General features: G+C 35.2%; 1 protein-coding gene across 1 annotated transcript in view; it reads left to right on the top strand.

Annotated features, from left to right (window-relative positions):
* Nucleotides 1-21,057, top strand: part of LOC754005 — a 35,482-nt gene extending 14,425 nt beyond the window's left edge. The window contains exons 2-13 of the mRNA XM_011685000.2: nt 403-445; nt 2,624-2,842; nt 3,318-3,433; nt 12,781-12,913; nt 13,816-13,961; nt 14,832-14,921; nt 15,541-15,598; nt 16,074-16,334; nt 17,020-17,283; nt 17,733-17,996; nt 18,722-18,835; nt 19,169-21,057. Coding sequence (XP_011683302.2) covers nt 403-445; nt 2,624-2,842; nt 3,318-3,433; nt 12,781-12,913; nt 13,816-13,961; nt 14,832-14,921; nt 15,541-15,598; nt 16,074-16,334; nt 17,020-17,283; nt 17,733-17,996; nt 18,722-18,835; nt 19,169-19,572 — 2,112 coding nt within the window. The 3' untranslated portion in view covers nt 19,573-21,057. The remainder of the gene's footprint in view (nt 1-402; nt 446-2,623; nt 2,843-3,317; nt 3,434-12,780; nt 12,914-13,815; nt 13,962-14,831; nt 14,922-15,540; nt 15,599-16,073; nt 16,335-17,019; nt 17,284-17,732; nt 17,997-18,721; nt 18,836-19,168) is intronic.
* Nucleotides 21,058-27,605: the final 6,548 nt, after the last annotated feature.

Below are 27,605 nucleotides of genomic sequence, written 5' to 3'. Positions count from 1 at the left end.
ATAATTTCAATTTCAATTTGTTCTCTTGTCATTTCTCTGTATAGTTTTACTTGCATCAATATGGTAAAGCGCTTTGATATAAATCTCATATGAAAAGCGCCTTGTAAGTAAAAGTTATTATAACATTATTATTATTATAAATTAAGGGTCTTTGAACCTGATGATCCTACTTGCATTTTAACATTTTAAATATTAATGCGAAGCACTTTCTAATTCCCGAGTGTAATATGAAGGATTTTAAAACAAAATATGTTGTACCAACGAAATGCTGAGCAATAATAACTTGCTTGAAAATTGTATTATTACATATTTAAAACAGTTTATCATTTGATTTAATATTTACTTAAAATGTTACTAAACATATTCTCTCTTTTTTTCCTTTCCTTTTGTTTCATGTTCCAGGACTTTTTCTTGTGTGACATAACAGAAGTTGGATATTCGATTGGTAAGAATACAATTTGTGATTAGTTACTGTACAATAAGATTAATAGGAACAATTTGGGTGAAAAAAAGAGGACAAAGAGTGTTTTATTGAAATACAGGTATATATTGTCTAGGAGGAATAGTGAAGAACCTTTTTACCAATCATTTTGAGATCACTTTTTACATACACACCTTAACCTATTCAGAGCCAGAAGGGGGTTACATCTGTGTTGAAGAATATGAGTTAATGCCTTTCTGGCTCCAAATATGAAATACTAGTTTAATTTTCATTTAGATATATACAAGCAAACAAGGAAACTGAGGAGTTGAGTTTTGACTGTAGTCGAGGGAAAAAAATATGTTTACATATCTCTTACCGACAATGCCATACTTTTCACTAATTGCTGGGTATTCTTTTATTTCTAATTAACCACAGTTCCGGGTTAACCACATTGTAATAACAAAAAAAAGTTTTGTTTTCAAGGTAATGCATGGTTTTTGACAAAAGTCATGAAGGTTGAAAGAAATAGTTCTGATGATTAGCAAGGTTAGCATTGGTAGATATGGTCATATGTGAAACGAAGGAGGATATTAATATCCTCCTTGGTCAAACAGAAAGTACCAAATATTGGGTCATATTTCTTTCCTGCGTAAGTACTTTTCATATACTTCAGATCCCCAAACTTTTCCAAATATGAAAATGAAACAATATATATAACATGTCAAAGATGCCTTTGTGTATGTGCAAACATTGTGAATGAAAATGAAGACTTTGTTTTGACAGTTTTTGCCTCTGGTTACAACTAAATATTGTTGATCCTTGAAATTCAAACAATGTAACTTCTTTTCAACAGAATAATTCAAATTCTTTACTCCCCTTCCAGTTTCTTTTGTCACACACACAAACAAAAATCAGCTGCCTGTAAAAATGCACACATCTCCTTTGGAGCACCTGCATTTGATAACAGAATGAAGAAAAAAAGAAAACTATGTGTTTGCATTAGTTATTACCTAAAGAATACATAGAGTAATTAATGAAAACTGAAACTTAGTCTACAGTCAGCCCCAGCATAGCAAACAGTGAATCAAACAAGGAATTAAGATGACTTCTGAAATGCATCATGCACCTGCCTTTATGAAACTAAAACTTAATAGCAATGGTCTTTGTTTATTTTTTTCAATCTATGCAGTAATTATTTTCTGGATAGAATAAGTTATGGTGCAGTAAACCCCACAAAAAGCTGATGTTTAAAAAAAAAAGTTTAATTAATGGCAAATGTGCGAAACAAAGGAATTGATCGTGTAGCTCTGTATTATAAGATACAGAAATTGAAAAGAGTTACTTTAAATCGCTATTTAAAAAAAGGCCCCAGAGTTTTGCTGCATCCAATCTACTCTCCCATCCACTTAAGAAATGCATGTAGTGAACTTTTATTTAAAAAATAGGGTATGATGTGTTTACATTTTTGATTTATTGTTTGTTTTTGTCGATGGGATGGTGAGCTTTTTAAGATTGGTGATTGGTTATTAATATAGCCTGTTGACTCTTGAGGCTATAGATGACAACACTTTGATATGATCTGCATACTGAACTTCCTGTATGCCCTATACCTTTCAGGAATATGCATAAAAAGTACCTGTAAACATTTGATGCGTAGAAAATCCTGTTCAATCACTTCCTTTTTGAAAATTGAATAGATTCTCATATTTATTCCTTGTGTGATGAATAATAAATACTATTTAGATTACTTAGGGGAAGAGGTTACATAGCTACAGTTCACTGATTTTAAATTGTCGACAAAAATGTATACAGTACTTTAAAAAAACGCCCAACAATAATTGTGATGTTTATTCATATTTCATATGTTCCCCAATCCAAGATTACATGATACAAATAAGTCAGCTTTGCTTAATTTCCTTATTATCAAATAGCATTATCTCCAAAGCTGTTTGGGAGCTTGTAGTTGTAGGCGCTTAAATCACAATGTGATGTATTTTACAAAAAAAGTTATTATGATTATTAGTGTTGCTGTTGTTGTTATTATTATTATTAGTTGTTGTAGAAGGAGGAGGAGGAGGAGGAGGAGGAGGAGGAGGAGGAGGAGGAGGAGGAGGAGGAGGAGGAGGAGGAGGAGGGGGGGATGTGTATCATGTTGTTATTGTTTTTGTCATTTCTTACATTTCACACCTGTTGTCACAGATACCTGTCGCGATGAAGGGATTGCACCCCTTGGGGATACTCCTGGACCTATCCGGGACGCGTCTTTCCACATCGAGCCTTATTTCACGTCCTGCTCACCATCTAATGAGCACATGTACAAAACACCTCTCAATGTGTCTTCCTGCCACACCCCCTGTAGCCATGGTAACAGAGCGGTCCATGCTGGACTCAACATCACCTTCAAAGCGGATCCTTGGAGTGAGTTTAAAAAAGGGGGTTACTGATGGAGGGGGAGAGGGGGGGGGGGGGTAGGAGAGAATAAGGAAAATGGAAATATCAGTGGATGCTGTATATTTATAAAGATATGTAGCTACCCCAAGCTGGGCTTGTTCAAAGATATATGAATGCGAAAAGAGGAACTTTGAAAATCAGAAAATTTCAAGATAATAATAATAAATAATAATATGTCTTGTTTACCCAGGATAGCCTCATCAGTATTTATACTGTTCTCCCTGAGGGCCCTGCATTCATATATATGGACCAGGCACACTATGTAAATGCATGTACATTGTTTTTCATACATATTTTTTTTTTTTTAGTGATATGAAATCATATCCTGTAGATATAATCCCTATAACTCATAGTTAAGTTTTGTCCTATTATATAATTGTATGCTTTTGTGTTTATATCACAGTAATTAGGATAAATATATTTCTTTATCTTGCATTTTCAGCTTCAGAGCATTTAAGAGCAATCACCATCTCTCTGCGTCGTGGTTCAAGAGTATATGTACACTGTGTAACATTAAGATTGAATGATTATGGGCCTACTCAAGCAGCATTAGCGGAGGTATGTTTTCTTTTATTCTATTTCAATTGTTCTGCTTAAAATATACTATACTATATTTTTAGAGTGTTTTATGAATTTTATTATGTAGTACATTGGAGTGGGTATGAAGGAAAACAATTGTTTGTGCTAGGAAGCAAGGGATGCGAAGGGAACCTTTTATAGGCTTTCCTAAACACTTTGGGGTGGAAAACTATTTAATTATTTATATGTGACTATCTGAAATATAATTTATATTTACAGAGAACCAGTAGTCTTTTACTCAGAGAAACTGAAAAGCTATAGTAGTCTTCAAATTACATGAATTACATACTGAGTGTTTGTGCATATCAATTGAAAAATGCTATGAATATGTGGAATTTATAAGTGAGTTTTGAGCAGTGTAGATGCATATTATACATAGTATATTTTTGCATTCTAGTCAATCAAATTGCAAGTTAGGCATCTAGATGTGAAATAGTAAATTATTGAAACAAAACTGCATTTCACGGTATTAATCACATTAAATTGGTGAAATGTTACCCAATATATATATCAGAATTATGGGCTAACTACATTTTTTAAGCAAGAAATAAGTAAGATAATTCATCCTCTTGGCTAGATTAGAAGTTGTTCTAAATGTACAATCAAATTGGCAGCATGCTTATCCAACAAAATTGCCTGAAAATGCATGCATCTATAGCAACCATGTGGGATAAACCACCAAATCTATTTTTAAAAGCATTTTATCATGTCCATCCAATAGTACCTTTGAAATGAGCTGTTCACTTAGTAGTTAAGCCTAATTTCGTAGTATAGGCAACATACGCCCAGTCTGCCTCTAAACATTAGGCTGGTTGCCATGCTGCCAGTAAACAGATGATTTCCATTATTCAATGAATTTAGGATGGAGTGTATTGTGAGGGGAGTAGTATTTGGGCATCGCTTTGAATTTGCACTAGTCAAAACACAATGCGATGGTGATTAATCTACATTATCATATAATAAACAGTGTGCAGTAGAAGTTGATGGGACAAGACTTACATAGAGTAAAGGAGGGGGGTAATCGACCAGCTTCAGTTTTCGGCCGATTGGTTGGATGCATGGTAAAATCCCTTTAAAATACATCGCATAATAGCATATCACATATCCCACACATACCATACCATGCCAGAGTCACTGAAGAACCACATTTGCAATGAAAAATATATCCTAAAATATCACATTTTAGCGATGTAATCGGCGGTCCCGCTACCCGAATCTGAAAAATCAAGTACCTTACGCATGTCTTTAAGAAATATGGGTACCATAAAATCAGCTTTATTTCAAGTATCTTTCAGATTAAGAGCCCGATTTTGTGCTGGTCGCAAGCTAAAAAGTGTCTTACCGCATGTATTAAATCAATGCAGCCTGACACCGCAACGCACACACGATATCTCTGTCTAATTCAGATTCCAATATCCGATAACCACAGTACTAGTTTTCGGCCTGGCGAGCTCCGGGGAGCTCCGGCGTGGGATACCTGCTCCGCCCGCTAGTACTATGGATCAGCGCGGAGACGCACAGCATGCGCGCGCTTCCTATTGACTTTGTACATGCGGCCGAAAACTGGTTCGCTATGCCGATAAGTGACTCCGAAACAGTGAAAATTGAAATGAATATTGTCAAGGCAATTCGTGATTTTTTTCTGGGATTCTTTTTTTGTTTAAATAATAATAATATTTGCTTCATGATTTGAACCAGAAATGATAATAAAAAAGAAGTAAAGGGTCCAAAAAATAGGATTTTGTCTTAAGTGGCCGAAAAACCCCTCCTTTACTCTAGTAGATTATCTGAATTGTTAATTGATCTTAATTTTTTGTACATCAATTGTTAGATTGAATACTGTAAATATTCACTTTTTCAATGTCTGCATTTGCAAGAAATCACATGGGTAATGTACATTTTCATTGAATTATCAATGAGTGTCACTAACTGATAGACTAACTGGTTATTGTTAAGCACAATGCTTAATGACAGTGAATATCTTTTAAAAGGAGGGAATAGTATTCTGAAATTTATGTCATCATTAATGTTAGTGAACGTATATTGTCGCCTGGCTGGCAGAAGGGCATTAGCGACTCGAAAACTACTCTTCAAATTATTCACATGTAAAGATTTGTTTTTATATTTAAACTGCTTTCCATCCTGAAAATTGGTTTAAAACTTAAAAGACCAATAGAAATGTTATAGTAGAACACGGCCACAATTTTTTAAAGGAAATAAGTCAGTTTTATAAAAGTTTGAGGCGATTTAGTGCCCTTCTGCTTAGTGCTTTATTTTTTACCTAAAATTCGAGCTAACGCCCATCTGCCACCCAGGCGACGATATATGTTAACCTGTTGACTGCTGAATTCATTCATTACCATAGGGTTAATAAAGGGACCACCATGTTAATGGGTTAATTGTCACAATAAAGGAAAATTGGGACAATTAGAGTCTTTCATTAATGACTGTATAAAGATGGCTATGTATTTTGAAGATAAACATCTCTTTGAACACTAATAAAAATGTCTATCCCACACAATTTGTTTTCTTGCTATTTTCCCTAGTAATATTTTTACATTTAACAAAATATATACCCGGTATTGGTTATTTTCTCTATATTTTTATTGTTTTTCCTAGAAAACTTGACTATCTATCTGCTATTTACTTGTGGGCAACAAAAAAAAAACAGTCCAAGGATTTGGAACAAAAGATAGATGGAAAATGTATTCAGAGTTGGAAATAGTAAAAACACAACATATCTTCTGAGCCGGGGTTTTTTCCTGCTATTCTTTTTTACTAGATTGAGACTATTTTATTTTGACTAGGGTTCTGCTGTTGAGTGTTGATCACCAAAAATCATTTCTAGCCATCCTTTCAAGTCTTGTCTCTGGGGTCTGAGATACAACTAAGAGATCTTTTACAAAAAGAATATTGTTATGAATCCAATTTTGTTCAACCCATTGTGAGTGAGACTACGGTAGTGAGTATCAACAATCGGCGAGCGTGAAAACCTAGATTACTGTACAGTAGATCATGCGGCTAGCCGGCTAGTGACCCGAATAACAAAGTTTAGCAACAGGAATGACATAGGAGAATCCCCTTTTCAATAATACAAAAGGCCAACAGATTTGTGTATACAGTTGTACTTTTACTGATGGGAACTGGTATTGACATTTATGTAGGATAAATCTATTGGTGTGTTCTGTTTACCAGGTTGGATCCTGTTACAGATTTGCCCCGTCATTTTGTTATTCTGCTTGACTAATGAGAATTTCTATCCCATTAATGTTTCAATATATGTACAATATATGTTTCTTCCCAATATATGATATATTTGATACATCTGAAATTTGTATGCAGGAAAAATTGAGCATGAAAATATGTGACTATGTTTTAGCCTTGATAATGTATTTTATGAAAAACTAATCAATATCACTGCTTAATGTTAACACATATTGCTAGAAAAAGTATCAAATTGAATCCCTTGATTATAAAAAAACCATAACAATAATAATGTATTCTATTGTGCATTTTTCATAAACATGTTCAAAATTGCTTTACAATTTGTTATTAATGGAAGTGAGTTTGAGATATTGTTGAAGTTTGACTTTTCTGGCACTGTTCCTTTGTAGTGTACCTGTGGAAAAACAATTTTGTGCTCATTGAAAATGATAGAGACCTAGGATTCTTTAGGTTTAAATCTGCCTTCCCCCTGTAAAAGACAAAGAAAAAAAAGAAGGAAGCCATAGAGAGAGAGAGCGCGCAACCCTTCCCAAGATGATGCATGAGATATAGTATCCTATAAATCTTAAGTTACTAAACTGAATCAGTAGTGAATAGGCTGTATACATGTCTACAATGTCTTTGCCAAATTCAACTACTTCAATTATAACTACCTGCTCGAGTACCTTTCAGTTCAAATTGAGTTCCATCAGTTAATCATTAACTTATAGATTAAGAACAAAATACATCTAGAAGCACTCCAATTTTTGTTTTTTAATATTTTTTAGCAATACTAAACTGATAAAAGTGAGTGATTAAACTCAATGTCCTGTAGCCGTTTGACCTGATCATTCAAACGAAAATACAAACATTTCTAATGAAGGAATTTCTATGTTATGTTTGATTAGCCTGTACTCACTTGTTTATTTACTACCCACTCTTTCATTTCTCTTTACTTTGTATAATTATCTGCGGCCATTGGAGCCCATGCATGCAGCCTTTGAAAGACCAATGGCCTTTGCTGGCTCTTCCATATTCTTTGTATTGTTTATATATTTGCTTATTGTATAATGTATTGTTGAATGTATTTTTTACGAGAGTTGGAAATAAAATGAATTGCATTGAAATGAATGATAGATGGTCATTAATTTGGCTGTTGAACTTTGGTTACCATTTTTTCATCAGACTCCAATGTGATGGATGGAATGCACGTCACATGTGTACCAGCTGAATCTGATAGAGTTTCAGTGAAGAATTCATTAAAAATCTCTTGTTACCAAGGAAATTGAAGTACATGTAAAGGATTTAGAATATCCTGTTTGGCGGTTTATTGGAACCTTTGCAGATTATTTGGTTACATCTGTGGCTAGTCTGCTCACACAGACTCCAATTTGACACTTGAAAACGTTTCTGGAAAGTCTTGAGCAGAGCCTACATGTAGCTCTATCATAAATTCATAAATGAATGATACACGCCAATAAAACTAAAACAACAACACCAACAACAAGTCTCTGGCTTTGTCAGGATATGGGGTTCACTAGACCATGCGGTCTGCATAGTCTTTTAGTTCAGACACTCTGTTAAGCACTACGAATGTTAACGGTTTGTGTGTGAAAGACTAATCTGTCATGAGGACATTGCGTTTACAGCTACCTTCAATTTATTGTCATTTATTGGAATGACCGGAGTAGGAAATCAAGTGCACTTTTTTGTGTGGTTTGAGTGATTTCCCTGCAGCATGAAATAGTAGTATTGCCACTTCAAAAATACTCTTCAATCATTCCTCTTCCCCTTCCTATTTTCCTCTTGTTTGAAATTTGTTTTTATTAAACCGAAGACATGAACTGGGAACATGCTTTGTAGGAACTATTTAGTCAGTTCATATCATTTCAAGTTACAATCTTTCAATCTCACAGGAGTCACAGCAATATTTTCCACCTGTTTAGAAAGACATGAAATAAAATAGTCATTTTAGTTCCCCAATTCAGTTTACACCTCATTAATCTTAACTTTTGAAATGGTTATGACTTGGCATCTTACTAATGGTTTGACTATTATCTTGTAACCAAACCTTTATTCATGATCAACCTGAAGTTGTCTTTTACACAGAAGTTTGTGAAGTTCCTCAATGTAATCTCGATATCAATATGTAATTGTATAGTTTGCATCTTTATTGTTATTGCAGGGAATGATAGCATGTGAAAGTGAATCAATCAATTTTTAGTATACCAAGTTCCTGTTCTCATATTTCACCTGATTTCAATGTCATAGAACAAATGTAGGTCACAGTTGATTGAAAAACCAACAGAAATATGCATTGTAATATATTTTACCATAAGCCTTTTGTACTAGTCTTTATATGGCATTTGACTTTAACAAACTATTTTCTTTTTCTTCTTCTTCTTCCTATTCTTCTTCTTCTTCTTCCTCTTCTTCTTATTTTTCTTCTTCCTCTTCTTCTTCTTTTTCATCTTCTTTTACTTTTCCTCAATCTTCTTCTTCTTCTTCCTCTTTTACTCTTCCTCATACTTCCTCTTCATTTCCCCCTCCCACTCCTTTTCCTCTCTTCATGACTACTGTATTAACACCAGTTCTTGAGTGCCAATATTAGTAGTTTTATTCATTTATTTTCAGGGAATTTGTAAAGGTGTACACATAAATGGAAATGAGAATGATTTTTTTGATTTGTTCAGCTTTTATGACTTTTGAAAGTAAAAGCAAGGAAAAAGTGGCCCAGTTGTAATGAATTTTATCCCATTTTCTTGATGAAATGACACAATTGGAATTTTAATATTCCTTATTGATTCATTATTACTCTTCCTTTTTCTATTTCTCTGTGATATATGGCTCATCCTAACTCTGATGAATGACTCCTCTTCACTTCTAACTCTTTCGCTAATGACTCTTCATGATTTGGTAGCAATTCTGGTTATGGGAGGAACGAGTGGGTCATAAAATTGTCAACACTAAGTGGCAATTATATTATGGATTTATTTACAGTTGCACAAAATTGGTGTAAAAAGAGAGTTTAACTTCTTTAAAGGCCCACTGCACTACTTGTAGCTACTTGGGCCCTCTTTATAACAAACAATGCCTAATTGGTGACCATTGGTCCCCCATGATCCTCTTTTTCTTATGTTATTTGAGAGCTGAGTTGATGAGATAACCACCTGTCCAGTGACCTTGCATGCTGGTCTAATCTCTCCTTTACACTACTACTGATAAGCTTTAAACTATTAGAACGCCAAGTTACCAATGATTTGAGATTGGAAGGAAGTTAGGTGGGGGAAATATTGATCAGAATGTCCAATTTCATTAAAAACATGTCACCTGGTTGAGCTGGAAGGGCACTAGCTTATTTACATACACCGAGTTAAACACCCTTCTGCTCGACCAAGCAGACTTTATTTTGTTTTAGTCATTTTCGTGAGGAATTGTGCAAGATTTTGTTAAAACCAACTGATTTATCTTAAGACATATGTGTACGTTCATGATGAGATATGAATAGATAAAAGGATCTAAGATAATAATAATAATAATAACAATAATAATAATGATGATGATGATGATGATGATGATGATGATGATGTTGATGATGATGATGATGATGATGATGATGATGATGATGATGATGATGATGATGATGATGATGATGATGATGATAATAATAATAATATGGTATATTAGTCTGTCCCATGACCCTCAAAGTTGGTGTTTATTTGCTTACTTAAAGGTAAAGACCAGTATTGGAAACGCCCCAATTTCAAAAAATGAAATGGAAGCTCTCATTACCAATCATGTGAAAGAATATGTTTTGACTAATACATGATGATAAAAAATTTGCCGGGAAACCGCCTACTAATTCATATATTTGGTAAATTTGTTTCTCTCATGGTCTGTGAGAGATATAGGGTAGTCCCATATACATCTTTCTGTGTATAGTGCTTGTAACTTTACGAAGAATGGGCCAAATGTTTTTATCATTTTGATGATTCCAGAACCTTGCAGATGCTAGATGCTAGATGATCAACCTTTTCTGATCGATTCCACAACATTTCTTTCACAATGCAATCGCATGACCATAACTGGTCTTTACCTTTAACATTCAAACAGCCAAAAGTATGTCTTCCATTGTGTCATGTCTCAGCATTGTATCAGTTTCCCACACCCATGTTATTTTGATGTCTTTGTGGTTTTCATGGCTGTGTGAGTATTCTCAATTGGCAGGGGCTCACACCCCCATTGAAACTCTTCTGTCTGCAAATTCAACATTTTCATAGTCTTGATGACCAATTTTCTCCTTGTTAACAAATTCGAACATTTTTGGCTGACTTGTTAGCAAAATGGTAAGACATTGCCCCCACCCCACCCCAATTCATATTTGTCTGACAATTGGAAACTTTCAATAGGAACATGTGATAGCCTTAGAAAAGATTATGCTGTAAAATCAGAGACTCTGATGACTTGAAATATTCATGCTTTGTAAATGAACATCATCATCATCATCACCATCATCATCTTGTCATCATTTATTAAAGTCATCATTTTCTCTCTTACTAAGGGTGCGTTTATCGGATCTTGCCACTAGATATGTAGATATCGAACCCCACTAGATGAATGTGATTTTCGGGATGTCGCGTTTATCGTCTCTTCACGATTCAAAATAAAGGCCTTGTCTCTGCGCAGCTGCTTTGCGCCATTTGACCCGGGAAGCAGAGAGTTGCTCGGAGGTCAACTAGGGCATAGCACATGGTGCGCACAATTTCGCTGAACCGGAAATTAGCCGGGGAAGGTCCGATTTGTATGTGGGGTTCAAAACAGCTTTGCGTTTATCATGTCTCACAATCGTGATTCTGGCTGTATGTCACATTCAAAGCACACCTTTTTGCATCTTTCGATATGCCCATATCTAAAGACGTTTAAAACAGGCTTTGCATTTATCACCTTCAAATTTGTCTGAAAGACTTTTGAGAAACCTGATTCTAGGCAAAACTTTGGTCAATAAATGCACCCTAAGTGTTACTAACTCTCGTGCCATGATGACAATCCCTCCCTGCGCACTTTTTCTTGAGGATCCTCCTCATTGAGACCAACCTTACTGCTTTCTATCTTTACCAATTATTATCTTTCCATGAAATCTTTGGTCTTCCTTTCCTACTTATTATGCCATCCACTTCCAGATCTCACGCCCTTTTCACAGGTGCACCTTCCCTTTCAACATGACTCATCCATCGCAATCCTCTTCTTTTTACCAATTGTCCAATTCCACTACAGTTTCTTGCAGACCAAACCTTTGCAGATTGTTTTAAAAATCAATGTTCTGTCCGTTGTGATTCGGTTATTTCATATCCATGATGAAACTTATGAATCCGGAATACTTGTGAAATTAATGGCAGGAGTGTTGGATTTTTACAGTAGTTCATAGAATGAGGTGTAATCATATTTAGATAGGAAGTTGTCGAGGATATCCTTACATAGCTCATCACACAAGAGGAAGTGTTCTGTTATACACACATAGTTTTGTTATTACCAGCCTTGATAAGTTTTGACCACTCTGATTGAAACAAAAGTTATTACTGGTATGTGAAAAAACAGAAACTACTTGATATTCTGCGAATTTGGGCCAGGAAATGGTTCAAACTTTGTATTGCCACATAAAACACTGTTCATGTGATTTGTATCTAGAGTCTGTGAAAAATTGCACTTTAATACTGCAGCAACAAACTGAGAGAAGGGGTTAAGACAGCATATTTGATATTACCTGTTAAAACTTTTTTTCACAGGGGCTCTTGTTTTCGTCATGCCCGTGGCAGTTCTTTCCACTTGTGTAATAGAGGAGGCCAATCTGTATATTACTCCACTTTTCACTGTCCACCCAATGAATAATCTTTTCTTGAATTGAAGGATTTTGAAGATCGATTCAAAATTCTTTTTGCATTTGTACAACTATGTTTTTATCACTACATTGTAAATTTTGTTGTCACTATTATTGTTCTTCAAATCCTGCTTGATGTACACTATTTCTTATTTACAATGTACTACTGTTCATTGTGTTCCAGTTTTATTTAAAGGTGGAATCATGTCAACAAATTTTCAGTGTTCCTTCCTATGTTATTTTGCAGCATGAGTTCCATTATGATGGCTTCATTGGCCTGGAACCGGGAGAGGAATACACAGTCAGTATTTTGACACTTCCAACTAATACTAACCGGCAAAATTGGATAATAAAGCCAATTAGAATCCCCTGGGAGTCATGTAAGTATATTTTGGAACAGGAATATAAAATAAAAACTCTTATTATCTTAGAACCTATCATGTGCTTAGAGTCAGGAGGGTGTAATCTCTGTGGAAAAGCAGGAGTTATATAGCCCCTCTTGCTCTCACCAAATCATTTAGGTTGCAAAGTCTTGAAATATTAATGATTTTAAATAATTCTCCCACAAGAGATGGTTTGACAGGCATCCTATTGAAGAGGGACTTTTTTCTCCCTTTCCTTAATTGTCTTCCCGGCAGAGATGCCTTGAAAATATACCACTTTGACTTTTGAGTATTGAAGCTTGTTTAAAATGTTGCCATCCTTTTGGGATGTGGATGTCATTTTTTTTAATGTTTATAAAATGTAAATTTCATAGCGGTGCCCCTTTAAGATGAGATTGTCTGTTTGAAGCCAGAAGGGTATTTATAACTGATACTTTAATACAGAGTTAGCACCTTTCTGGCTCCAAACAGACACATTTGTATTTTATAATCAGTAAATTTACAATGAAAACAAAAATATAGAATGGACACAAATTTGCCAAAATAATTGCAAATTAAATTCCATTATAGGGAAAGCATTTGGTGAACATCCACTTTGTATACCTTGAAGAGTAGGAACCTAAAGTGTCAAATGATGATAAAAGGAAACCTATTTGTTTTAAACAACTTCCCTATCTTTTATATAAAATACTTTTTGAATTAAGTAGGTCTATCCATAGATTTGAATGTATCCTAACTGGACTAACAGTCTTTGTGATTGAGCAGGATTTCTTAAGACTAAATGTTTCCACACTTTTCTCACTATGTCTCTCCCGAGTATAATACTGCATTTCCAGTCTTTTATTGAATATGCAATATTGATATGAGTTGATATAGAATTTCATATTTTCTGAATATAGGTTGGGTACCAGACCTGAAGATTCACGAAACACCATTTGCTGTCAATCTCACCCTCTTCCAAGATCTGCGCCATGGCTTCAAACGTTTTTATGTTCATCTTTACAACGATCCATACAATCCACTTACCAGAGAAGTGGATTTTAGAGTAAGTACATTAGTCTACTAAGCCTTCTTCACAAAAACTCTCTAATTCTTCTAAAGATTTGTTCACACATGCCATGGTAGTTCTCTCATGTTATGCCTCCGTCACAAATGCCATTACGAACTGCTACGAGCGCCTTACAAACTATTTCAGACAATGGAAATTCGGGAAGACAATGGAAAAACGGAGATTCGTACGAAATTATCGTTCGTACGAACTTTTGTGACCGTAGGTTTGCATGCATGTAGGACCTTTGTTTCGCTCTGCTACTTTTCATCTCCATTCATTTACATATATTCAAAAATACATGCCATGGTTTACCTTAACGTGTGAGCGAGTTTTTAAAAAGCAAAATGAACTATTAGTGCACTTCACTGTGTTGCCTCCCATAAATCACAGATTCCTAGAGTTCTTAACTCACCCTTATCTGCAATTCAAGTACAGATTTATAAATTAAAAAACTTGCTGTGTTTTTTTCTTCTTTTTTTTGTAATTTTTTAAACATGGTTTTACAGGATTGTGTACGAATGAATCTTATTAAGAGCGACTAGATTCTACATTTCATTGAGAGATTATAGAACAACAGGAAGAGGAATATTGAAATGATTACTTTATTTATTTGAGGGACGAAACACCAAGATTATTTAAATAGGTGTTTGTACTGTCAGTGTCATGCCAAATGAACTTACCACAATTACTTTTAGAAAATACTGAAGCAGAATGATTTTGAAGAAAAAACTCTTGCAGTTTGTTTTATTAATATCTTCCCGTAAAGGGAAGTCATGTTTCATCTCATTTACACAATAATACTTTGTGTAGGAATAGTTTTCTATACACATAATATTCCTTGCATTTTACTCCATATTTGTACAGAATGCAGATCTTTATGAGATGGATGGGAAAAATGGCACCAACATCCTCTTTGAGTGCATAGAGCCGACTGCAACTGAATTGAACTTATATGTAAATATCAACATAATTATTTCCATGATATTTATGCAATGATCGAAATCGTAAATACTCTCCAAAAAAAATCTCAATGTAATTTTGAAGAATTTTATCATATCTATTTTGATGGAAGAACTACATAGCTGAATTGATCCGCTTTTTGTTTTACTCTTGTAACTTCTGGTGTACATTTTCCAAGTCTTTCTTTTTGTTGACGTTGTGTCTATGGAAGAGGGTCTTTAATGTTAAATAATAAACTTTCCCTCACTAAGAAAAATGTTTGATATCCAAACAATTTTTGTCCATGTCCTAGAATATCCTGGTGTCCACATTATTATCGTTTTTGCTCAATATTAAGTTTCTGGTTATTCTAAGATCATATTTCCATTTCTTGTGTACTCATTTTTTATTCAAGATCAGAATTAATTGTGCTATTGAAGGGGATTTAAGTTTGTGTAAGGCCTTTATATAATTTGATATCACCATTGGTTCTCAGTTTACACTCATTAAAATTATTTTCATAGTGTAGAGTTATATGCCTTGCTTTAATAGGCCTTGGAAACAGTTAACATTTTAACATCTCTCTCTCTCTCTCTCTCTCTCTCCTTCTCTCTCTCTCTCTCTTTCTCTCTAGGTTGAGGCAGTAGATTGCCGGTTTTGTCTCTGGGACAGGACTAAAATTCAAGTTAAAGGTCAGTTGAGATATTTGAGTATTATATCCTTCATAAAAAGAATACTGCCCTTGGTTACATGAAGGCGATCATTTTTTTTTTTTTTTATAAACAAGGGGTCTTTCCATACAGATGGTCTTTATAGACAGGTTTCTTTTTATAGGTGGTCATGAGAAACAATTCGTCTTACTACACTGTACATGTGGTCTTTCTGTAAAGGTGGTCATTATAGAGAAGTGTTTTTCCAGAAAGTGGTCTTTTTATATAGATGGTTTTAACAGACTGGTGTCTTTCTATTAAAACAGGTAGTCGGTATAGACAGTTGATCTTTTTATAAAGGGGGACTTTCTATACAGGTGGTTTTTATAAACAGTTGGGTCTTTTTATACATGTTGCTTATATAGACGGGTGATCTTTGTATATAACTGGTCTTTATTATACAGGTGGTTAAAAACACAACGTTCACTATACAGGTATCTGTTTAATTCTCTTTTAGGTGTACCACCAAAGTTTGTGAATTGCCCAGAACATGACATCATCCAAGAGGTAGAGATAACGAAGCCCATGCGCTACACGACTCCCGTCAGTTGGACATCTCCCACACCGATCTTCCAGAGCACTGGTTGCGGGTCTGGCCGCAATAGATCCCACGACCCTAACAGTGTCTTCCAAGTCGGGATGACTACACCCATTCGATACCTTGCATGGCAGTATACATATATGGCTGAATGCACCTTCAATGTTCAAGTCCTGGCGGGTATGTAAGAATGATAGTGCAATGCTGTAATTAGTAGAAATTGTGCATACTCATTTATATATATTGTATAGCATCTTTTGTATCTCCATGTTCAAACGTACTGATAAATCAGCAAGAGATTGATAGCTTTATAGCAGACATAACAGCTTAACTAACATATATGCAAATATTGAAAGCAATGAATGCAAACAAATTAATTGTTTCCTGTGAAAAGTAATACAATGTTAATGATGTAATGCTTATCTAGGGCTATGCAACAGAGAGAGATATTTATTTAAAAAGTAATGTTACTAACCATATTCTGTCCACAATCTAATTTTTATCAATGCAGTGAATAAATTGCAATTTTCGTAAGCTGACATTGGATGCAATACATTTTATGTCAAAACTTGAATATATGCTATGAGAAGAAACTATGACATTTTGTGTAGTTTGTACAGTAAAATGATGAAAGACATTTGCATTATACTTGTATGTATTGTCAATAGCTTGTTTCAATGGACCATTGGGGTATAATGTTTAGCATAGCTAGTTAGCTAGTTATTCAAACATGTTTTGTGGAAGATTTTTGACATGATGTATTGTTTCTAAACTCATAGACTAAAAATAATTTTATACATGGAATATCCAAATTGTCCTAAGTTTCATATTTAACTTTTTTGATTTTTTGTTTGTTTGTTGGTAGTTGATACCACTCCACCACAGATTGTCTTCTGTCCTGATAACATCACTGCGTATGCCAAACCCAAGATGAAAACGCTTGAGGTCTCATGGCGCGAACCAATGTTTGACGACGCATCAAACACGACCATGACCATTGTTACTCCATATATGCCTGACTCTCAAACTTCATATAACTTTCATGTCTGGGTGAATACTACAGTGAAGTACCAGATTATGGATGCCTACAATAACATGGCATACTGTAGCTTCTCCGTTTATGTCAAAGGTTTGTCATACTCCTCTTAATTCCAACATATAGTTCATATTCATCCCCCTCCCATGCCTTCCCACGCAAGAACTGGAGTGATGAAATCTATTGTTTTAACTTGGAGAAGGTTATCAATTCCTTCATCCAGAAACAAAAACAGGTACAGTTATTCAATTACTAATGTGGGAGCTATTTGATATCCCATCCAACCATATGTTTTTTTTACTCTTTGAAATCTCATTTGCCATATTTGTTGGTCAGTCGACGTGCACAGAAGAGGTTGGGGTAATAAAAATGCACTTGGAAGTCAGCATGTTGAAAGTAGGCCCGTATCATTCCATTTTCAGCACAAGATTTTATACAACATTGTTGTGAATTCTGTTTTCCAATTCTCATATTAAAAAGGTTAACAATATGACTGAATTCTGAAAAGTTTAATTCTCTCTTTCATACCTTTTTTTTGTTAGGTGATACTGACCCACCACGGATAACTTACTGCCCTCGTTCCATCGATGTGAAAGGGCAACCCAAGATGAAAAGTGCAGAAATCCAATGGGAAAGGCCACAGTTTAATGACGCGTCGGACACGATCGTGACCATAGTCACTCCTGATATGCCTGACAATGAAACATCCTTTCAGTTCTCTGTGGGTATGAATACCACGGTCAAATACAAGATTACAGATGCCTACAATAACTCAGCATACTGCAGCTTCTTTGTTTATATCAAAGGTTGGTCATATTTACTTTCAATTTCAATTAAAAAAACAAAAAACAACATTTATTTCCTTCTTCTTGGTTAAAGTCACAGAATTAGAAACAAAGAACATTCCAATACAATTTAAGGAGTCATGGTCTCTGAAGAGCATAAGAGAATGCTTGTGATTCTGGATGCCCATTTTCAAAAAACACAAACATTACAAGTCAAGTACACTGCAAATGAGATAGATAGAAGGATGCAAACTCAAAGTGACAGGGGAAGGGGTAGAATGAAAGAGAAATGGGATGGAAATTTATTTGACCATAATGATGCAGAACATACATATAAAGTAATAGATAAAAGATGCAGAGTAAAAGTAGGAATCGAAAGTGGGTTAGGGTTTACAAAAGTGAAATTCATCCCTGTTGCCCAATGGCATGTGAACCCCCACATGCCATTCAAAAAAATATGATAGATGCTGCAAGGTACACATACACAGTTTTGGAATTGAATGCAAGTAATAATCTAGGAAAGCTTAAAACTGCCCAAGTTAGATTACATTACCGGTATATGTTTTAAAGTTCATAAACTAAACACTGTTCTTTCATATAAATAAAGTATTAAATTTGGGTTCAAGTTAATGCATTTCTGGTTCTAAATGAACAGAAAATAATATCTCTTTCATATTTACTGTTTGTGTTTCATGTGTTTCATATGTTTCATATGCTTTTTCTTGTTTTTGATGTCTTTCTTCCAGAGACTCCATCAGCTTCACCACTGGTGATAGCATTGTCCTGTTTAGCCGGTCTCCTTCTCATTCTTCTCTTGGTCGTCCTCATCTGTAAGAAGATGATTTTCAGGGGAGATATAGGTAGATGAGCACTCATTTTAAAATAAGATTTATCTTAAATTATATATCAAAAGTGCAATAATTTCTCAATGTGATATATGTATTAGAATATTGTCTGTTTGGAGCCAGAATGGCATTAAGTCCTATACTTTAACAGAGAGTCAATATCCTTCCGTCTCTCAACAGACGATATAACAGACGATATGTAGTGAGACATGACAGTGGTGTATGAGGGCAAAGAGACCAAGTCACTGCTAAAATGTGCCCACCATCTATCACAATTTCAAATTCATCTATGAATCATAAGAGAAGAGTTTTCTTTGTAATTCATTTTGTTTTTCTTCTCTCATACAGGTTCCAGGGAGAACCTTAATACAACAGACCCAGATAAAGATGATGTAGGATATACTCCGGTCAATAGATGTGAGAATACCGGTATTCCTTTGCCTTCTCTCGACGATTATGTGGGGAGTCAGTGGTCAGTGGTCAGTCAGAGTTGGAAAATTTTTTGCCACCCCCCGGGACACCATGATCAACTCTCTAGATCTGAACCCAACATACCGGAGTCATCATCTGGGTTCTTCTCTAAAGATGAGGTAGAATTCAAACCAGGATTTGGACACCGTCAAAATTCATCTCGACTTAACAGTGTAGAAAAGGACGACAATGAATCTTCGGTTTGGATACCCAACATCATAGAAGAGGAGTCTTCAGGCTCCTCTGACGATTCTCCAGCCTCACTGGAATCCATTTGTTGATTGCTGAAGCAGATCGCAGTGAGAACAAAGCTATTGTGAAGTTGAGAGCAACTGATAAGAGGAGACTGTATGAACAAGATTATAAGAGTCATCCTACAGATTGCGGTATTCAAAGCCCCCTGGTAATTCCTCATTCTTATTTGAATCCAGGGAGAACAATTTTATTTTACAGCTGAGAACAACCGATGGACCAAACAACAAACCAATGGGATCCACATACTTCTAAACAGGGTGTCTACATTGGAGGACAACTTCTTGTGAAGGTGAGAGCAACTGATAGGACAGACGTGCAGTGTAGACTAAAACTTAGGGTCCTACGGATCACATTATACATTTGAACAACAATCTTCTTGTGTAGACGAAGTCAGCAGATGGACCAGACACTATGGACAATGAAGTAAGGGTCCTCCTATGGATCATGGTATTCAAAGCCCCCTGATGTTTCCTCGGTCCCATTGGAACTGAATGAGAGCAGTCTTTCTTTGTAGGTGAGAGCAAAATGTGGACCAGACAGTAGACCACTTGGATCCACATGTTTCTGAAAAGGATGTCTAGGAGAACAAGCTCTTATGTCAGTGATGTCAGAGCAGTTCACTTAGTATAGACAAGGAAAAGTTCTCCTACTTATTACAGTACTCCAGGTATTCTGATGATTCTCCTGTGTCACTGGAATTCACTCGTTAAGGAACAGGATGGCCGTGAGAACGAAGCACTTGTGTGGATGAAAGCAGTGAATAGACTAAGGGGGGGGGGGGGTGTTTCACAAAATTTGTCATCAGTGACAAATGACAGTTTTTGTTATAAGCTACTGAAATCCTTGCTTCGGATTGGTTATCAACAGATTTGTCACTGATTTTTGTCATTTGCCATTGAAAAAAGCTTTGTGAAACGGGTCCCAGATGATTTAGGCAAGAAAGGATTAATTGTTGTATCTATAACTTTTGCAAAATCATTGGTAATGGCTGTGTATAGGTGACTGTGTATATGGTATAGACACCTGGGCAAATACAAATGAAAAGATGCATTTCAAACTTTTAACTATTTATGTTCTCTTTGAAGGAGTGAGCTCTTTTGAATTTAAGATGTCAAGGTAGATGATATAAGAATTATTTTGTAGTTTTCTTGGAGAAAGGAACTATTTTGTTAAGTTAACCTCTTTATTCATCCATTAATGTGTCTGGTTGTGTACCAAATTACATTTGTCATTCAGTTAGTGGGGATATAAATGTACTAAACATTGCAACCTTTTACACAGGTCTGTTGCTGCTTGCCATAGTATATATGAGAGGTAAATGTTTTCATTTCATTTCAATCACTGTCTCATTAAACAGTTTAATAGATTACAAAGGATTAATAAAAAGATATGTTCTTTAGCACTCAGTCCTTGCTATAGCAATTACAAATCATCTTCTCATGAGAGGTTTATAGAGAGAGAAAGCCAAGTCATCCTGAATGCAACAAAAGAACATGGGTTATGCAAGAATTTTTAAAGAAATATTATTGCTTTTTTAATCATGTTGCTTATAATTATATTTCTGATATCAGGACAAGTTTGAAATTGATTTTCAAATGCCTTTTTTATTGAATGGTTGTGAATGAATTGTGGAATTATTGTATGAATTTTTTAATTATTCATAAGAATATATGTCTCTAGCTTATTGTTGTGATTCATTAATGTAATTTTAAATTATATGACCAAAGAAAAAGAAAGAAAAAAATCAGGGGGGGGGGGAGTGGGGAAGGAGCAGTCATTGACAGCAAATATACTTTATAAAATATATATTTTATTGCTTTGGTTGCCTTTTATGATATTTAGTTGATGTATTTGATAATTAACATACTCTTGCTCAAAGTTCAATGTACAATGAGGAAATCATAAAGTGCCAACATATTTGATGATTGCTTAAATACTTGAAATAAAAAATAAAGTAAGGGTTTATTGGAAATTGGTAATTCTTAAAATTGAATTAACTCTTTTTTGGCTGCAAACAGACACTATGTGAAATATTAAAACTGTATTGTCATATTTAATACATACCTCTATTATTGATTTTTCATGGTAATCTACTAGTCTTTCATGATTGTTGCAAGTGATCATATCAGTACTTTCTTCTTCATCTTGCTGTCTTTGAATCATTCTTTCAGTACAATGTTACAAATAGAATTCATGATCTATGCTAGCTTTGTTATTCAGTTTTATAAACCTGTATAGACAACTATATAAATGTAATTATGGCATATATGATGTTTTTGGTATCAATACATTGTTTTGAGATGTTGATGTAATGGGAAAAGAAATTTAAGATACCTACATTTGAAAAAAAAAGATTATGTGGATCTCCTTGTAATGCGCTTATTACATCTAATTTGCGATGTGCTTTAGGGACACATCTGTGGGCATGGTCTTTCAATGTTCTAAAAATACTAATATATTATCCTGCTGTGTATATGATCTTAATTTGAAAGTCTTGTGGTTTTTTAGTAAATAAAGCACATCACCTTCAAAATATTACATTTTATGGACCAAAGTATTTATGACAGAGGAGAAATAGACCAGTAGGTAATTGTAGTACTACTTTTTTAATGAATTTTTATTTGAAATTCAAGGAACTGTTTTATAATGTTTTACATGTACATGATCATGAATGTTTGGATGGTCTTCAGTGTACTCAACATATTTGATAATCTTCTGCTCTTTGTTGTTTGACAGTTTTGTGGTTTAATAGTAAGCTAAACACAACACACTTCATATATTTATCTCATGGACCAAATATGACTGATGAAAAAGGGATGAGCAATTGATTATAGTACTACTTTTTTATACTTAGTGATTGTTATTATTATTACTATTAATATTACTGTTATTATTATTATTATTATTATCATTATTATTATTATTATTATTATTATTATTATTATTATTATTATTATTATTATCATTATTATTATTATTATTATTATTATTATTATTATCATTATTATTATTATTATTATTATTATTATTATTATTAATATACTATTTCCCAAATGTTGACTTGTTTTCATTTTACTTCTCAGGAAACAAGGTACAGTCTTTCATAGATATAGAAGAAAAAAATCATGGTAGGTATATGTTATTATTATAGTCATTGTATATAACATAACTATATTAATAGAAGTGTTTTGAGAGAATATTTTTATAGAAATGTTTTTAAATAAATTTATTGCAATCAATTTTACATCTAACAATATCCTAGTTGGTAAGATATTATTTCAGCTGTGTTTTCATGTCCTCTAAAAACATTAAATGCATTTGGCAGAAAGGCTAGTGTGGTCTGGTTACAAGCTGCCAGAATTTTGCACTTGTCATTCTATAAACTTGAGTTTATGTGCAAAAAATAATGTAGCAGATTTGGTGCCATTGTAGATATACATTTTACTAGTAATCTTATGGTTCTGAGATGCTTACCGGTAAGCAATATTATGAACCAGGAGTTGAGATGTTGTATGGCCGTTTTGATAACTTTTATGCACATTATGATTTTTGTCTTATTTACTCAATATATATGTTTTCTAAATAATGCTGCTGTATCCAAAAATAATAGTCAGAGATAATTCATATCAAAACTACTTTATGCTTCTGTATAAACAATACATTTGAGAAATTATATTCTTAAAAAAATGGAAAAGAACTGAAGAAAATATATTTTTTCAATTTGAATAATGTGTATGATGAAAACAATATTTTTTGAATAAGTTGTAGGAGAATGAATGAAAGGATAAATAAGTATACATGCATAATTTGATATGTGATCAGACCAAATGAGGAAGGTGTAGAGTATAGGCATAATTCATTGGAACTTCTTTTTAGATGAAACTCCATATGCAGGGATATGCCACTGTTTCACTCAAGTTATTGTCAGTTGGAGATCTGTGTGATTTGAAGAAAACAATCTGCAGTTGATTGTCTCGGTAGTCAAGTAAAAGTGAAGCAGAGAAATAGTTTTATGTAGAATCCAAAACCTTCCATGCAGATTTCTTTTCTTCATCTTTTCCTTTTAAATTACTGTAAAAAATGTATGTGCCAGTGGGATAAATATCTCTGAGAGGAATTGGTGGATTAATTCTTTTATCTGACCTATAGTAGTATCATGTAAGAATTCAAATTATATGTGGAAATAAAGAATTTACTCTTGAAAACGTTATGATTGAGTGTTTGTGCTGTCAAAACATCTGCAAATAATTTTTTTAATAAATGTTATCAGTACTGTAAGGGAGTACTCAGATAAATAAAAGAGATTTATTGGAAAGAACTTTATATATATTTCATTCAAGACATGAAGGGAAAGTTTATATATTGAAGGGAAGAGGTTTGAGAATTGCATTTAGAATGTTGGCCTGTCTGTTAGAGAGGATGTGTGTGTTTGTGTGAATAAAGATAATTTACTCGTAATACAATTTTTTTTGCAATGAAATATTGGATATAATTAAGATGGAGGGTAATGTCCGTAATATTGACTTTGGGTAATTTTCAAAAATAACTTGAAAATTAGGGAAGAAGAAAAGAATATTGCAGGGAGGGCAGGTAAATTATCCTTCCGTTTACAGAAGTGGGAACAAGTAAAGTTTTCATGAACTTTTAACACTGGGTTATTGTAGCCTCGTGTTAATTATTCATTCAATTTTTTAAATAGATTATTTCTGTTATTCTGTCGCTCCAATTTCGGGTAGAGGAGACTAGGAACAGTGTGTGAAAGTGTAGTCGGGTGGTATGTGTGTCGCATGGCATGTCCAAATCGGTTGAAATGCTTTTAGAAACGCTTAAAAATAATACCACCATCTCTTGTCATGGTCTTTGGGAAAAATTCCCCCATTTCTATTTCTGATACGCATTGCCTTTACATTTGTGTGAAAGGGTACCTTTGCTAAAAAGAGGGGTGATAGAGAGCACTAATACAAAAATAGTTTTTTCTTTCTCAACTTTTTTTTTAGTCTCCCCTTGACTAAAAAAAAAGCGTTCGGGGAAAAAAGGTGGCATCTAACAACATTCCCCCTCCCATTTGAGTATGAAAATTGAGGAAAAAAAAAAACCGAATAGGGGTAAAATCGGAGAAAAAAAAAGAAAAGAAAATCGGGGAAAAAAACAGGGGGGACGCTTTATATAGACTTGAATGTAAAAGATCCTCTGTTGAGGAATGACCACTCCCAAGGCTCACCGATAGTTTTTTCTACACTGCTCCCCCCTGCAATAGTCCCTATTTTCTTTTTTTTTGAGGAATCCATTGACATATTGTGCTTCTAAACCCTTTCAACAAACACAACAATAATTATTATATAATTAGTTTTTTTTTTTTTTTTTAATATCTGGCTTTCCCGGCAAATATTTGAATTAATTGTAAAAATGTGAATTGAGATTCTAAGACTTTATTTGATAAACGGGGTGTATTGGATTTTCTTCACTTGTCTCTTTCTGGCTCTCTCTCTCATTCGGACTGAAAAGTATTGAATGTAATTTGTTTGATGGATAAAACAGAATTGCTGTCCTTCGTATAATACTCAACTTTGCCAAAAAGTTCATTGTAAAGCCCATTGTATCGATCAATTAAAAGAATAGCAATAAATATGTACTTTGAGTGAGATAAAAATGGATTAAACATTAGGTTGTTTTTTTTCAAAGATAAAAAAATGGCAATACTTCAACCAAAATTCGCCACAAAAGCAAAAATATATGCCCAAATGTTTAATATTGAAGTGCATTTGCGATATCTATCCAGGCCGGATCAATATGACAATTTACCAAATATATTGATTATGAATTAGTAGGCGGTTTCCTGGCAAAATTTGTCTCATCACGTATTAGTCAAAAAATATTACATGATTGGTAATACGAGCTTCCATTTCATTTTCTGAGGGGGGGGGGGGGGTTCAAAAACTGGTCTATACCTTTAAAGTAAAGAGTATCACAATCATGTTATTTTCTCCTTTATAGAGGAGGTGGGTGGGGTGTGTCCCCTTTGAAAAAAAATATAACCTATAACCCCCCCCCCCCCCCCCACTCAGTGTTTTTTAGGGTACGCCTATGCTTGTTCCATGGACCTATGCTTGTTCCCTCTTTTTGAAAGCACCCCGAGCTATCTGAGGACTGCCAACATTTCCGAACCCCCCTTTCGCGGGTTTTTCACGGGCTTTTCCAGCCTTGGAGACCCCCCCCCCCCCCTCCTAAATCAGAAAAAATGCTCAATGTATCCCCCTAAATTCGGAATAATTTGTCAGGAGTCCAAAGAGATGAGAGAAAAAAAAGAAAAAACACCCCCTTTTTAAAGAAATCTCCGGGTGAAAAGTCAAATACACCCCCCTTTTTACAATTCTCGTGCCGGACTTTGTCGCACGAAAAGTACCCCTTTACCGGACACTTTGGTAACACGCAAGGTATCACTCCGTTCTCGGAGTTGGGGGGGGGGGGGGGGCAGGCGCGGATCCAGGATTTCTTAGGGGGGGGGAGGCCCAAATTTGAATTTATGCGAGCCAAATATTGGTACGTAATGGTGACCAACAGTGACGTAATGCGGGGGGGGGGGCGAGTTTCCCCCTCCCAAGCTTTGACGTTTCATTATATTATTAGAGAAAGAAGACGATTCGTTGTAACGTTCTCGAAAATAATTCTCGTCTGATTTTAGTTTTTCCCCTCCCGCGCAAAGCGCGGACAATTTTACGATTTATTAAATTATTAGAGAAAGAAGACGATTCGTTGTAGATTTCTCGACTCTTAATCCTCGTCTGAATTCAGGTTCCCCCCTCCCGCGCAAAGCGCGGAAGCTTTTACGATTCATTAAATTATTAGATAAAGAAGACGACTCGTTATACTGTTCTCGACTCTTAATCCTTGTCTGAATTAAGTCTCCCCCCTCCCCCTCCTGCGCGAAGCGCGGAAGCCTTCACGTTTTATTAAACTATTAAAGAAAGAAGACGATTCGTTGTACCGTTCTCGACCCTTTATCCTCGTCTGATTTCAGTTCCCTCCCCTCCCGCGCGAAGCACGGAAGCTTTTACGTTTCATTAAATCATTAGAGAAAGAAAACGATTCGTTGTACAGTTCTCGACTCTTAATCCTTGTCTAAATTCAGTCCCCCCCCCCCACCCCCTCCCACTCCTGCGCGAAGCGCGGAAGCTTTGACGTTTTATTAAACTATTAAAGAAAGAAGACGATTCGTTGTACCGTTCTTGACCCTTTATCCTCGTCTGAATTCAGGTTCCCCCCTCCCGCGCGAAGCGCGGAAGCTTTTACGTTTCATTAAATCATTAGAGAAAGAAAACGATTCGTTGAACAGTTCTCGACTCTTAATCCTTGTATAAATTCAGTTCCTCCCCCTCCCCCTCCTGCGCGAAGCGCGGAAGCTTCTATGTTTCATTAAATCATTAGAGAAAGAGACGATTCGTTGTACAGTTCTCGACTCTTAATCCTCTTTTGAATTCAGGTTCCCCCCTCCATCCCGCGCGAAGCGCAGAAGCTTTTACGTTTCATTAAATTATTAGAGAAAGAAAACGATTCGTTGTACCGTTCTCGACCCTTTATCATCGTCTGAATTCAGGTTCCCCCCTCCTGCGCGAAGCGTGGAAGCTTTTACGTTTCATTAAATCATTAGAGAAAGAAAACGATTCGTTGTACAGTTCTCGACTCTAAATCCTCGTCTGAATTCAGTCCCCCCCCCCCCCTCCCCTCCTGCGCGAGGTTTTGACGTTTTATTATTAGAGAAAGAAAACGATGCGTTGTACCGTTTTCTATACTCTTAATCCTTGTCTGAATTTCAAAGATGTTCTGTGTCTGCTCCTTTTTCTTCCTACGTCCTCTTCCGATGTGGGGACCCCCCCCCCCCCCTGGCCACGCGCCTGCGGTCAGATAAACACATCTTGATACCTTGTCCGACCCCGCTAGCTAAGGGGTTTAAGGCAAGAAATTACGGTCAGATAAGCAATCAGAGGCCGGCCCGTCTTAGGGCCCTTGGTGGGGTCGAGGCGGCGGAGCCGGCCCCGGAAGCTCAGGGGTTTTAGGCGTT

This window comes from Strongylocentrotus purpuratus, unplaced genomic scaffold (assembly GCF_000002235.5).
Source record: "Strongylocentrotus purpuratus isolate Spur 01 unplaced genomic scaffold, Spur_5.0 spur5_scaffold_6, whole genome shotgun sequence".
In the NCBI taxonomy this organism is placed as follows: Eukaryota; Metazoa; Echinodermata; class Echinoidea; order Camarodonta; family Strongylocentrotidae; genus Strongylocentrotus; species Strongylocentrotus purpuratus.
This window is presented reverse-complemented; position numbering and strand designations above follow the sequence as displayed.